Source organism: Leucopleurus acutus (assembly GCF_964270905.1).
Source record: "Leucopleurus acutus genome assembly, chromosome: 19".
Classification (NCBI taxonomy): Eukaryota; Metazoa; Chordata; class Mammalia; order Artiodactyla; family Delphinidae; genus Leucopleurus; species Leucopleurus acutus.
The window spans coordinates 10853816-10868388 of NC_139161.1; the positions used below are offsets into that span (position 1 = coordinate 10853816).

General features: G+C 47.9%; 2 protein-coding genes across 15 annotated transcripts in view; both read left to right on the forward strand.

Annotated features, from left to right (window-relative positions):
• The window catches only part of RNF213 (ring finger protein 213), a 110275-nt gene extending 101505 nt beyond the window's left edge, over window positions 1–8770 (forward strand). For all 7 annotated transcript variants that reach the window (XM_082861188.1, XM_082861191.1, XM_082861190.1 and 4 more), the window contains 11 exons: window positions 192–283; window positions 1048–1299; window positions 2457–2589; window positions 2932–3015; window positions 3431–3611; window positions 3882–4083; window positions 5207–5284; window positions 6215–6409; window positions 6845–6934; window positions 7028–7206; window positions 8405–8770. In XM_082861188.1, the coding sequence (XP_082717314.1) occupies window positions 192–283; window positions 1048–1299; window positions 2457–2589; window positions 2932–3015; window positions 3431–3611; window positions 3882–4083; window positions 5207–5284; window positions 6215–6409; window positions 6845–6934; window positions 7028–7206; window positions 8405–8558 (1640 nt within the window). In that variant the 3' untranslated portion in view covers window positions 8559–8770. The remainder of the gene's footprint in view (window positions 1–191; window positions 284–1047; window positions 1300–2456; window positions 2590–2931; window positions 3016–3430; window positions 3612–3881; window positions 4084–5206; window positions 5285–6214; window positions 6410–6844; window positions 6935–7027; window positions 7207–8404) is intronic.
• A 4914-nt stretch (window positions 8771–13684) lies between these two features.
• The window catches only part of ENDOV (endonuclease V), a gene marked incomplete at its 3' end in the record, with an annotated part of 32222 nt that continues 31333 nt past the window's right edge, over window positions 13685–14573 (forward strand). For all 8 annotated transcript variants that reach the window (XR_014326948.1, XM_082860671.1, XM_082860665.1 and 5 more), the window contains exons 1-2: window positions 13685–13749; window positions 14067–14238. Coding sequence is in view for 7 of the 8 variants with exons in the window: in XM_082860671.1 (XP_082716797.1) it covers window positions 13694–13749; window positions 14067–14238 (228 nt within the window). The remainder of the gene's footprint in view (window positions 13750–14066; window positions 14239–14573) is intronic.

The following is a 14573-nucleotide window of genomic DNA, read 5'->3' on the forward strand; positions in this document are numbered from 1 at the left end:
GAGTTCTAAGTTTCTTCATGAAGATCATGAGGTTGGTGGTAGCAGCAGGAACCATTTTTAAATGCTGAGATTAATTTAGGAAGATATACCCGCCCCCAACCCCAAAAGGAGCATTATTTCAATTTAACATTTATTTAGTGTTTATGCAGACTGCTTTTGTTTCTTGGTAACAGACACATTTTTGTTTGTAGGGTCTTTAAATTTTGATGCAGAATTGTCAACCAGAGAAAAGAGGAACAGCTGGGAAAAGCTTGTTGAGACTATTATTCTGCCGGAACTAAAGGTAAGTGATGCAGAGCTACAGGGCTACTTTGGGAAAGTGTGGGAGCGTGTTTCCTGGGCCTCTACTGAGTGCTCGGTCTGTTGTCCCTTCTGGAAGTGTCCCTTATTGAAGCCCTAGGCTAAGCCCCAGATTTAGGTTTCTCTATCCGGTCACCCGACCCTCCTGTTGCCCCCACCCCATCCTATCCCCTCCCAAGGCTGGTCAGTGTGTCAGGTTGAGGAATTACTGGGAGTTCAGAAAGTGCAGGCAGTAGTTGTCTCTCCGTTACTTTTTACAGCAGAATGTGAGAGCAAGAGGCAGAGAAATAAACCCTGTCAGATAAGAATGTTACTGAGAGTAACTAGGCCGGTCAGGAAATAGAAGTCATCAAGTAAAATAATGGTAATAAAATAAAGGTCTCTGAGGAATTCCCTGGCAGTGGTTCCAGTGGTTAAGACCTTGCCTTCCACTGCAGGGGGCACAGGTTTGATCCCTGGTTGGGGAACTAAGATCCCACATGCTGTGTGGCAAGATCAATAAATAAAGGAATGAATGAATGAATGAATTAAATATAGGTCTCTGAGACTTGTTCTGTTTGGGAAGATAAAAACCTACAAATAAGGATCACATAAATTATAATAAAAGATGGCAAGTATGAATATTTGATTACGGGCTAAAACGAGGAGGGCGGGTCTCTGAATCTGCCCACTGGTAAGGTCACTAGGTGTCCAGCCTGTCTGCAGTAGCATCTCATTTCCAGATCCCATGTCGCTTTCCTTACCTAGCATCTAGATAAAACCCTCCTGGCGGTGAACACTCGGATCAGCCAAGATGAGCGCATCAGCTCCAATCCTGTGGCCAAAATCGTGTACGGTGATCCAGTGGCCTTCCTGCCCCACCTGCCCCAGAATAGCGTGGTTCACTGCTCTAAGATGTGGAGCTGCAGGAAAAGGATCACCATTGAGAACCTCCAGCACATTGTGGAGCAGAAGAATGGCAAAGAAACAGTACCCGTCCTTTGGAAGTTCCTACAGAAGGTGCGGCTGCCTCTCCGTGAATGCTGCCTACATGTCCCTTGGAGACGTGAAGGCCCCACTCTCATTTAGTCTGATTAGTCCTGAGGATGGGACAGCCATCAGACTACTTTGATTTTTGAATAGAATGTCTCTGGCAGAAGACTCAGGGATAGAGCAGAGATCTCTAGACACATCAATCTATATGAGTTGTTTGAAACATAAAGTCACAGGTGAAATATGTACACGAGTTGGAATTAGCAGGTATCTGTAAAGAACTTGAGGGCCAGCAGGGTCTCTCCCAATCACTCAGCAAGAAAGAATACAATGAAAATGTTTCCTTTGTCTTTTCATCTTCACCCCTGCCCCCAGTGCCTGGAGCAGTTAGTCACCAATGAGTGTCTGTTGAATAAAATAACTCGAGTTAAGAATGCACAGCCAAAATCAAACAAACAAAGAATCTTCCCTGTTCCCGAACCATTCGGAGTGAGGGTGGTGGTGGGATTGTGGGGAGGAGAGCAGTAAAGTGTGTGTCATATCTTTTAGAACCAGAATTACACACGGTTCCTAACTTTAATCCATTTGAACTTTCTCTACAATAGATTTTCTAATCATTTCCCTCCATGGACCAATATATGCAGTCTAGGAAGAAGTAAGATGACTCAGAAATTTCTGTGGGTCAGTTAATGAAAATGAATTCCCAGTGGGAAGGCCATTGTGTTAATACTGTGATCTGTCACTGATATGCACAGGTCCATTAAACTGAAGAAGCTTAGGTCCTAGGTCTTCAGAACAACACCGGAATAGCGCCAAGCCTCATTGCCTAAAAGCTTGGTCTTCTTGGTCTCAGCAGCTCCTCTCCGCACCTAACCCATCTCATGGCCTCAAGAGGCTGCTTTCTTTCATCAGCTTCTGGCAAACACATTTGATGTGTCGGCCCTACGGGTTTGTTCCCCAACTTCTAGAGGGTAGAAGAACACTGGCCAACACGTTGTAAGCAGTCACTAGGTACTTGCTGAAAGAATGGTGTGGCCTGTTCCCCATTCTCAAGTATCATTATGTGTCATCATGTAAAATGGCACATTGACCAGATTAAACTACAAATACACATCCTGAGCCAGCCTTGAAGTCTGTTTCCCCAGTACATTAAAAAGTGTTCTTGGCGGTCTTCCCTTCTCTAGGAAGCAGAACTGAGACTGGTGAAATTCTTGCCTGAGATTCTGGCCCTGCAAAGGAATCTAGTGAAACAATTCCAGAATGTTTCAGAAGTTGAATACAGATCCATCAGAAGTTTCATTAGCAGTCACAATTCAGGTAGGTCTCTGCTCTCATAGGGGATCAGGACAATCCATGTTGTGGTTCAAAAGGATCAGTCCAACTTGGAGACTCCAGTTCAGGGCTAACGTGTACTCTGTACCCTAAGCTTGTAGCATAAGGCAGTAGGTGCTGTGAATCCCTGGGACACATTAGAGGCTTTTGCCATAACAGACAAACACCTCCCGCTCTGGTTCCTCAAACTCAGCTTTAGTTTAAACAGCATTTAGAACGTGTTGGTGATGGCATGAAGGTAGGGGTCAAAGAGCAAGTAAGTCTGTTGGTTTGACCTAGACGGGGTAGGTGTTATCTTGGAGTTCTAACAAGTGTTTTGTTTGACAGATGGGCTGAAGCAGTTATCCCAGAACAGAATCATTATCTTTCTGTCGACGTGGAACAAGCTGAGGCGATCGCTGGAGACCAATGGTAAAGTGTCAAATCCCCTTTAACACTAAACATTATAGGAGCACCTCTCTGAAGGCCCTTTCTCTCCAGCCTAACTCTTCTTGTTCCACGTCTGCACAGTGCCATGCTGTGTGCATCTAATGCTGGATCTGAGGACTCTTGGTGGGGTGTCTGAGATGAGTGCATAACATACCAGGAAGAGCAAACCCTCAGTCCTCTTGAGTCTATAAATACGGTATCAAAAAGGAGTTGAGAACATTTGAAACGTATCAGCACATAAAATAGAGATGGGAAGCAAAAGCACGCCTGGTTCCCAGCTCTGTTCTGTTCTGTTGAGGTGGCTTCTGCGTTGCTCCCACTCCCACCGTGGTGGGCTCCCAGTCCTGATGCTGTGAAAGAAACAGCAGGGAGGTGACTGCCCCTCTGTCATTTAAAGGTGAGATCAAGCTACCTAAAGACTACTGCAGCTGCAACCTTGATCTGGACACTGACTTTGAAGTCATCCTGCCACGCCGCCAGGGCCGGGGCCTCTGCTCCACCGCCTTAGTCAGCTACTTGATTAACTTGCACAACGAAATTGTCTACGCAGTAGACAAGTTCTCCAAGGAAGACAACAGGTGAGCGTGCAGGCCCGCAGCAGGGGACGCCCTTTCAGCCCAGGAAGTCGTTTCTGAGGCGGCACAAGCAGGGAAGCAGGGTCCCCAGGCGTGGGGACAGCGAGCCAGGCTTCAGGTCCTTCTCGAACAGATACCCTTCGGCCACCCTCACAAGTGTCACAGATTTGCATGTCCCTTCATCTGCACAGCCCATGGCAACATCAGACAGGAGCTGACTCCATATCACCAGGCCATGACTGGAGTGCTGAGCTCTATCTATCTGTCCCCCAGCTACTCCGTCGATGCCTCCGAGGTCGCCGACCTGCACGTTATCAGCTACGAAGTGGAGCGGGACTTGATTCCACTAATTCTCTCCAACTGCCAGTACCACGTGGAGCAGGGCGGGGAGACCTTGCAGGAGTTTGACCTGGAGAAGATCCAGCGCCAGATCATCAGCCGCTTCCTGCAGGGCAAGCCCAGGCTAACCCTTAAGGCAAGGCTGACCTGCTGTATTTACGTGGTCGGTGTGTCTGTTTTGCAAAAGTTGCCCTGAGTGTGGCTTTGATCACAGTGGTTTCAAAGTGAGGAGGGACCAACGGACCCTTCTTCCACACCCCCAGTGTCCATGACCAGCCCTGCCACTGGGGCTGACGGCTCTCCGGAGCTGTCTATGCATCTGGATCCACACATTACCCCAAGGGTGTCTGCAGGTCTCAGTGGACTCATCGTCCGGATTTCTATGCCATAATTAATGGCACCACCAAAACCTCATTGTTTTCCCCCTTTTCCTTTAGTCTGCACACACAGTCTGTCATCCGGCGCCCCCGTTTCACCACCATAGCCATCAGGCACCCCCGTTTCACCACCAGAGCCCGCTGCTCTAGTTCAAAGCATCTGTCCTTAAGTTCCACTGCTACGGTAGCTCCCAACTGGTCCCTGCCTTCAGGCTCTTTAGCCCACATTTCTTACATCCAGATCTGCATCCCACCACCCTGTTGGATAACCTTGATGCGCATGTGGCACAAAAGGCCCTGTGGCCTTGCCCTGACCCTGCCTCCAGCCAGTTCCCCACGTTGAACCCCATAACCTCACATACTGGATCACTCTCCCTCCCCGGAATGCACCCTGCACTTCCCCATCTGTTCTTTACCTGGGCTGTACTTGCTCCTTCCAGGTCCAGTCAAGGGTATGGTACTTCAGTATATTTATGCTCCTTCCCTGCCCGCAGTTAAACCGTGAACTGTTTGAGCTCAAGGCTGCTTTTAATTCACTCTGCTCTCCCTGTTAGCAGAGTGCCCCCTCATTCAGTCTGTTCTCAGTGTCCCATTGGGAGGTCCTCAGGACCTACTTCCCCCGGCGGCCTGCAGGCCACAGTATTCTATGTGACAGTATCTGCTTGGCCACAAAGGCCAGGCTGGGTTCCTCATGTCACTGTTTCCATAGATTACGGGTTAAACACGGACATCACGTGGCAACAAGGAGCTGCCTGCTTTGCCTGGTGATGCACTGAATAGCCTGGGACTACATTTGAGTTTCTGCTCAAGCATATATTGTCATTTGATGGAAACCTCCACAGTGGATTCCATTTCCAAAGACTTTTTTCTTTCTCACTTTAGGGAATACCCACTCTGGTGTACAGACGTGACTGGAACTATGAACATCTCTTCATGGACATCAAGAACAAAATGCCACAGGTGATGATGATCAATCTTATTTGCGTGTGCCTCTGTCTTATCAGAGTGTTTCCATCCATGTTAGGACTCTTCCACCCTCACTCCCGGCATTTGCCATGAGCACCAAAGAGTTTCAGGGCCTCCCTACGTTCAGAGCCCAGTGCTCTTGCCAGACGGCAAGCAGGACAGCAGATCAACAGAAGTTTTCTTGTTGAGTATAAACAGATTGAAATCTTGTGCTTGTAGTTTTTTAGCAATGATGTCATGACTGTGTATGCTGATGCAAAAGGTTCAGAGAATTTATTTATTCCTGCTTTTCTGGTTTATGTGTGTTATGTGTGTGGGGGGTGTGGGGGTGATGTATATGTGTGTGGTTTGTATGTATGTATATGTCCATATGCATATCTTCACCAAGTTGATTTGAGGATTCAGTGAGTTCATCTCTCTTTCTGTAACATACCTAAATACTGCTGACACTTAACAAGCACCAAGTGTTAACTACTGCTGTTTTGGGGTTTTTTTTTTTTGGTTTTTTTTGGCTGCTTTGGGTCTTTGTTGCTGCGCGCAAGCTTACTGTAGTTGCGGTGAGCAGGGGCTACTCTTCATTGCGATGCGTGGGCTTCTCATTGCGGTGGCTTCTCTTGTTGTGGAGCACGGGCTCTAAGCACGTAGGCTTCAGTAGTTGCGGCGCGCAGGCTCAGTAGTTGTGGCACACGGGCTTAGTTGCTCCACGGCATGCGGGATCTTCCCAGACCAGGGATTGAACCCGTGTCCCCTGCATTGGCAGGTGGATTCTTAACCACTGCGCCCCCAGGGAAGTCTTACTGCTGTTTAAATTAGAGAGTCTGTCCCATTTTGTGGCCTTAGCAGTGAAGAAGGTAAGCACTCTTATCAAGTAGCAGTGCACAGGAAGCCCCAACCATGAACTCTATCCTGCTTTTGACTTCCTAGAGCCCCCTCCCCAACGTGGCCATCAGTGCCATCAGAGGACAACTGCAGTCCTACAGCGATGCCTGTGAAGCTCTGTCTGCCATAGAAGTCACGTTGGGGTTTCTGAGCACAGCTGGGGGGGATCCAGACATGCACTTAAATGTGTATATCCAAGACATGCTGCGGATGGGTGATCAGGCCTCACAGGTTTCAAAGGTGGGTCTCGTGTCAACCTCTCTCCAAAGGAAATCAGCGTTGTCCCCCTCCATCGTCTCCCCACTTCCTACTGGGATACCACCACCCAGGGAGTACTGATCTAAGCAGCCCCTGAAAAGGAGGGTAGGCAAGAACACCCCCTCCCCAAGCCGGCCCACAGTGTAATCAGAACACACTGATGGGAAAGGCGGAGATGTGCTTGGAACTTAAAGATCTAGACTCAGTGCCACAAATATGCAGAGGCGTGCCTGCAAACTGCACGCCGCTGGTGGACCCCGAGATGTTGCAGCGGGGAGAGGGCTTTCAGAGACGTTCTGGAGATGAGGCAGGGAATTAGTGGACGAAGCAGAGGTGCCTCTGTGGTGAGGGAGGTGGAATCACTGCAGGGCCAAGTGAAAACAGCACCTCCTATTCAGGAGTTCTGTTCTCTTTCAGGCCTTAAACAGATGCCAGTTAAAACACACCATCTCCCTCTGGCAGTTCCTCTCTGCCCACAAGTCTGAACATCTGCTTCGACTGAGAAAAGTGAGTCTGGCCTCTTCCTGTCCACCTGGACGAAAGGAGCTGCACGCTCCCTTCCCTGGCTTCCATGTGTCATGTGTTCTTATTTCATTCCAGGAGCCATTTGGGGAAATCAGTCCAAGGTACAAAGTTGATCTCAGCCCTGAAAATGCTAAGCTGCTCAACACCTTCCTGAATCAGATTGGCCTGGATGCCTTCCTCCTGGAACTTCATGAAATGATAGTCTTGAAGCTAAAGAACCCCAAGACTGCGGAGAATTTCAACCCTGAGTGGAGGTACAGGCTTGTAACACACAACATTCTGCCACGTCTCCCGAGATCTTCCACAGACGTGAAAATCATTCTTATGTTACTGCAGAAATTGGTTTCCTGCTGATGTACCATTACCAATTGCAAAAAAGTCATATATTCTCATTATAACAAGTGGACTTCCTACCTCAGAGAGATGTGCATTTTAAATTTGATAGAAAAAGCTACGCCAATGTATAGTGTATAAGAATACCCAACATTGGATATTATTCGTCTTTTATATTTTTACCAATCTAATGGCCCAAAAATGGTATCTCATTTTTGCTTGTATTTTCCTATTTACTGGTGAGGCTGAAAATATTTATCAGCCATTTGTATATCTTCCTCCAAATTGCCTCTTGATATCTTATGATTATTTTTCTTTTGGGCTATTTGTCTTTTTCTTAATCTTTTATCTGTTTTGTTACAAATGCTCTATCTTTAATTTTATGAAACCAAATCTGGCAGAATTTTCCTACAGAAGTTTCCAAGGACTCTTTAGGAAAAATATACCTATAAGAGTCTTATCCCAAGGTTATAAAATATTCTCCCATGTTTTTTCCTGTGCTTTTATAGTTTTATATATTACATTTGTTTTGTTAACCAATTATTTTTATCTGTGGCCTGAGGTAGAGATTTAGCTTTACTGTTTTTCTAAATAGATAGATAGTGAAACTCCAGTTTTCCTCACCGACACACTTCGTAATTGCTGTTTTCCTCCATTATGTATATGGCATATGCCTATTTACATTTGTATTCTTTGAACTTATTCAAGAAGTCTTTACTATCCTGGACTTTTAGTGTAGGGAAAGAAGATCCCTTTTCTAGAGAATTTACGATCTTTGTTAATACAGATGAACTGGAATATAAGCTTTTTTTGAATGGCGAGGCTTTTTTTGTAAAGCAGGTGTATCACTAGAGTGCTTAGAACCATCTGACGGGGCCCCTATCAAGGGGTGCTCCATCCCATAGGGTATGTGCACTGCAGTGTGGGGAGCAGCAGGGATGTACTAGAACCTTGAACCTAGGATTCTGGCGCCAGGTCGGTAACTCAGCAGTTGGTTGACTCGTTATTTCTGGCCTTCATGAGCACTTTTGTTCTCTGATGACCTGAAAAAGCAACCAGTGATGGTCTCCTTATGTCACATGACTGTTTAACGCTGTCTCTTGTTCCTTGGTTTTTCAGCCTGAGAGAGACACTGGTGAGTTACATGCAGACTAAAGAGAGTGAAATTCTTCCCGAAATGGAATCTCAGTTCCCAGAAGAGATACTGCTTTCCAGTTGTGTCTCTGTGTGGAAAATGGCTGCTGAACTGAAACGGAATCGACAGACGAGATAGAATCATTTTCTATCTCTGCAAGAGACTTGGGCAGAGACGGCTCTTGCCTCCTCACTGGTGGGATGGGTTCCTTTGTGGGCTATTGCCTTTGTGCGTGCTTAGAAGGAAAGCTACTGGCACAGCACTAAATTTGAGACAAAGATGTGCTGTCTGGCTGACAACTTTATGAGAGCCAAGCTGTTTCAGGAACATGTGTATATTCTGAAACTATCTTCTCAGGATAGGTGAAAATTGAAGATTATATGAAACTAGAGGTGAAAATTGAAGATTATATGAAACTAGAATAAACCACCATCCTCTGCATTCCAGGAGAAACCAAAAAATAGCTTCTCAGCTTCACATATAGGAATCTGTGCCTCAGATGTCCTAGCTTCTTACCATGCACGTACCCAGCCCACCAGGCCCTTCTTCCTCAGACCACTGCATAGTGACAGGGAGGGAAAATGGGGTTATTAATTTGTCTTCTTTTCTAGTTTATTCTGCACTCACAAACAAGAATCTGGCTTTCTTCTTTCTTCCATTCCTTTAAATTCAGAAAATTGTACAAATATTTCTAGGTTTTCAAGAAGATATGAAAAAGTGCCAGACTCTTTTTTGTCTTCTCACAAATACAAGTCAGGGCATTCTGTGAGTGCCGTGAGGCCAAACTAGCCAGCCCTCACCCAAGCCCGCAAATGAGTCACTGCCAAATTTCCAGGGTCAGAGCCCACAAGCTTTCATTGTGAAGAGCACTGGGCCAAGAGTCAAGGACACTTTCGGTGTCTTAGTTTGATTTCCTTCCAGTTCTAGTATTCTAGTAAATTCTAAATGAAAGATTATCAGTGTAAATTTGGATCAAAGGCATGGTTCTGGCATTTCTTGGGGAAGTTTTTGCCTCTCTACCATTCTGCCAAATAAACATGAACTCTTAGTGTGGTCTTGATTTCCCCAAGTGTATGACTATCTGGTCCTTTCTTTGGGTCTCAGCCAAGGCATAATAACACTCAGAGAGAATATAAAACCAGTCACATTTCTGAAAAAGGAAATAAAGAATAGTCAACACACCCTGATCTTGCGCTGCTTTTCTCACTGCGTTGTGCCTTTTTTTCAAAATCTACTTGATGCTTCTGACCTCTCTGGACTAATTCCTATTCCTAGATAGCTCAGCACCTGTTAGCCCTGGGATGACAGTTGTTTGCAAGTCAGAGGTAAATGTCTTTTCATACATATTCTGAATGAGATGATGACTCAATCAACTTGAAATTGGGCCCATGGAATGGGGAGAGCTACAAAAATAGAAAATGCTCGCCAAGGACACCATGGGCCCTTCAGCACCATTGGAGGGAGCCGTAGAAGAATCCGTGCTCCATTTCTATTACTTTGGTTTCTCTTCACCATGTTTGATAAAGGGGAGCACAGGAATCCAGGATTTGATACAATATCCACTTGCATGTAGTAACCTCTGATTGTTGAATCATTCCATGCAAAGGCACTCTGCCACAATATCAGCTGGATTGTGCATTTAATGGATGTGAGAGTGGGGGAGTTGCTTGTTCATCCCTTCAGTTTGCACTTGGAACTCCTTTGATACCTCAGAGTTGGGATGGAGCTGGCCAGCCTGTGAAGACCTCCTTTGGTGGGTGGGGGGGGAGAATTTTTTTTCCCACTTTTATGAAGGTTTTATTTTTTTGATGAAGATAATGTTGTTTTGTATGCTATGCTTTCAAAGTGTTAACTGTCATTATCTAGCATTATCTTGTTGTTTGTACAGAAATACACTGGCCTAGCACAGGCAGATGTAAATTTTGTTATACTTGTCATAGCTGTTTTAATAAACTTGAATTTTGCTGCTAAAGAATCCTCTTTGGGAAAGAGGCTTTGGGGAATGGTTTCATGTGTTCGTGGAGATGTCCTTGCAGGGGTGTCCATAAAGTGGAAGGTTCTTTTTTTTTTTTTAATTTATTTATTTTTGGCTGTGTTGGGTCTTCGCTGCTGTGCGTGGGCTTTCTCTAGTTGTGGTGAGCAGGGGCTACTCTTTGTTGCGGTGCACGGGCTTCTCATTGTAATGGCTTCTCGTTGCTGAGCCTGGGCTCTAGGCGCATGGGCTTCAGTAGTTGTGGCACGTGGGCTCAGTAGCTGTGGCTCACGGACTCTAGAGTGCAGACTCAGTAGTTGTGGCGCACGGGCTTAGTTGCTCCGTGGCATGTGGGATCTTACCGGATCAGGGCTCGAACCCGTGTCCCCTGTGTTGGCAGGCGGATTCTTAACTACTGCACCACCAGGGAAGTCCCAAAGTGGAAGGTTCTTGACAGAAAACATACACTCTGGTTTAGAATGTGACAGGGTAAACTTTTCCTGTGGACAAAATGACAGCAGAGCTGAAGTGGAGTTTTACACTGCTCCCCCGTCGCCAGGCTCAGGGGCTAAAGCTTAATCCTAGAGGACTGCCCTCCCACTCCCAGCCTAACAGGACTTTCCTGGAGGATAGCAGAGCTCCAGCCAATGATGAGTAACAGCTGATTCTGTCAGGGGGCTGGGCTGTGGGATGGGCAAACAGCTCCTCAGGAAAAGGAAATAGACACTTGAAGGAGAAACAGTAAATTTCCAGCAGCCCACTTTTGTTCCAGTGGCAAAACACTGCTTTAGGGGAAAACTGCATTTTCCTCTTCTAAAATGAAGAGGTTCCTCCAGGAGAGAACCCCATGGTCTGGAACCGCAGCAAGGAGAAGAGGCGCTGGTTCACGAAGGAGACGTGCCCCCCCGCCCCGTGTCTTCTTCCCCACAGCGTCTGTGTCAACTCCACCTACTCTCCCTTCCTCAGTAGCTCCTCACTGACCCTGACCTTCCCCTCTAGCCCTGCCTACTCATTCTCGTTTCCATTCATATTCTGGATTGTTCCTGCTCCACAGTTCTGTCTGCTTTCAGCCCAGGAGGAAACATTCACTAGGTTGGTGATGACTTAATCTGAAAATCTTCACAACTGATCACTGTCTCCTTCTTTCTAAGACCTTACTATGTGTGTAAATTATTTACCTTTCATCAGTGGCTGTAGGATTTCGTCACGTGTTAACTGAGACAAGTCATGAGCTATTTCAGTCACTCCTAGGTTCAGGCAATTCCCACCCGGAAACAAACTTCTAGTGATAAACAATCACTGTGAAGAAAGGGCTTTGCTCAGTAGGTAAAGCTACCCATGTCCAGCCCCGTGCAAGGGCACTGCTACATCTCTGACTTCATATGTTCGCAACAAGTGTAGGGTCGCTGTATCATCTGGGTCTAGAGGGACAAGAGATGAGAAGGTAGAAGAAAGCCTGAGGCCTTGAGCTGAATAACAATCCATCCAACCATGATTAGCATTTTTATTGCTTCCTGCTCTTTCTAATCCCTCTCCACTAATTAATCCCCTGCTCCAACATTATGAATCTCATTTCCAACTGGAAAAACACCAAGAAAGTGCCTTCTCCCGAGAAAGCAAATGCTGACAAGATTGAAACCTCATCAGACTGAAGTGTATTCTGGGGACAGCAGGACTGTGCTTCCTTCTTAGGAGCTGGGATTATTTTGGGAAGCCATCTGGGGCAAGAGCAGAGAGAAACTGGAGGGGAAAGGGCCCAGCTGGAGCACATGGAAGCCACCCCTGCAACTGCATATCCTATAAAGGCCTGCCTTCAACCCTGCTCCCCTTCCTTCACACGTAGACCCACTTGGAGTGTTACACATTCCCCAGCATTCCTTCCACATCACCACGCCTGTACCCTGAAGCACATCAGAACCTCAACCCAGAGCACTGCTCCTTCCTCAGCACCCAGTAACTGCCTCCTGTGGAGATGGAGTGACTCCTGTGGAGTGAATGACTCCTGGTAACTAAAGTGAAATGCCTCTGTGTCCTGACTGCTCTGTAACACAACAAGGCTGACACACAGTACAGCCCAGATGGACCGCAGAGTAAATCTTGGCTCTCCCATTTGCCGCCAGTGGTCAAATGCCATATGAAGCTTTTCCTGAACCTCAGACTCCAATCCTGTATTTTCCTCTTGAGGTCTATATTCAGACTAGATTACTTATCCATATACTTCTCTTAATTCCCCTACTAGAATATAAACCACGGGTTAAATCGCTACACTTCAGCCTAGCTGGCTGCCTTTCAAATACACCAGCCTCTTTGCCACCTCAGACCTTGAAATGTTCCCATATTATTTTCACTCCAGCACTTAACACAATTGCAGTTCCACCATGAGGAAGCTGTAACCCCAGCATCTCACACAACACCTAGCACAAAGAGAATGGAATTACTACTCATTCAATTGAAGAGCAGGGGGTCAGTCAATGTTCCACAGGTTGTCCGTAGTAAGTCTTTCTGCTCACCAAGATCCACCGGGTCAAATTTACGAGTCTGGCTCCACTAAGGACTGTGTCCTGTCCTCAAAAAGAGTCCCTGAAACGGAGGTCAAGGTGTCATGTAAGCGGCAGATGCTTGGTGATGGCGTTCAGGACACACTACCCCAAAATATGGCACATTGGCGTATTGATCTTAAGCCGGAGAAATTCGAGAAAACGGCAGAAGCAGCAAGATCACTCCTGCTTCTCCCATTTTTCACTCCAAATCTCCCACGTGAAAGGTCCCCTCCCTGTACCAGGAGGGAGAGAGACATTCTCATCACCAGAGACAGGGCGTTTAAGGCCAAGGTGAGCAAACCTCCATCTGGTTTCACCATTTTCTACCCACAGCCCAAACCCCTCTGCCTTAACAATTCCTCACAAATTCATTGTTTCTTTATCCAAAGGGTATAAAGCTTCCCGCTCTGGTCACTTCAGGTCTCCACTCTCCGGTGAAAGGTGTCATGTACGTGTAGAAATTCAGTAAAATGTGTACACGGGCTTTTCTCCTGCAGATCTGTTTGTCAGTGTAACTTTCAGATCCCGTCAGGGGCCCTGGACGGGGACAACTTTCCTTCCCCCACGGCTGCGGGGTAAAGGCTGACTCTGAGGTCGGCAGCCGCTACTCCCGAGCCGCTGGTCCCCAGCAGGCCCTCAGGCCACGAGGCGGCAACGTCCCGGACCCCGACCTGAGCGCCGCCATGGCAACGATGCGGTCCGGCGCCTGCGCGCGGCGCCCCGCAAGTGACGCCACAGGAAGGGGCGTTCAGGGCCGCGCCATGGCCCGAAAGGCGGCTGTGAGGCCGCCGGAGGAAACGCTGTCGCTCTGGAAACGGTAATGGGGCCAGAGGACGCGTAAGATCCGGGGACTGGAGCGACGAGGTTCCCCGCGGACCTCCGACCTCGTAATCCCCGGCTTGGGGCCGCGGGGGCCTGCGACCGTTTCCGGCGTGCGGGCGAAAGGGCGTTCGGGAGCTGTAGCTTCCGGCGACGCGTCTGGGTCCCAGGGAAGGGAGGGGGTGAGACCGGGAGGGTCCCCGGGTAGAGCCCCGAACCCCGGGCCTGGACGCTCCGTGTGTGGGCGGCCGCAGCCGTACCGCGGGGTGGGGGGATCTGGGCTGGGCTGCCCGCTGGACCTGTTTCTGCCCTCAGGGAGCAAGCCCTGTTGAAGTCACTTGTCGTGGACCGGGACACGGAGGCGTGGCAACGGGACCCCGCTTTTTCGGGTCTGCAGAGGGTCGGGGGCGTGGATGTGTCCTTTGTGAAGGGCGACAGTGTCAGCGCCTGCGCCTCCCTGGTGGTGCTCAGCTACCCTGAGCTCGAGGTAACCCCGGGGGGACGCTGGCTAGGGGCCGCTACGCTGGGCCCCGGGGTGCATTAGTGAGAGAGGTGGGGCTCTGGACAGGGAACAGTGTTAGCGTAGAACCCCGCTTCTCCTTTCGTGGGAGTTCATTAATGAATTGGGAAGCCTTTGAAAAGAAGAGGATAGGGGACAAAAACTGAAGTCATTCTGTGACTTACATCCAAATAAACTCATGATCTCCAAGTGTGGCCGTTATCTTGGGCTCCCCATGTCAGGGGCCCACAGCAACACACCCTCAAGTTGCCCAAGCTGGAAATCTCTGTCTTCCCAGACCCCTCACAGCAGGTCACACACAG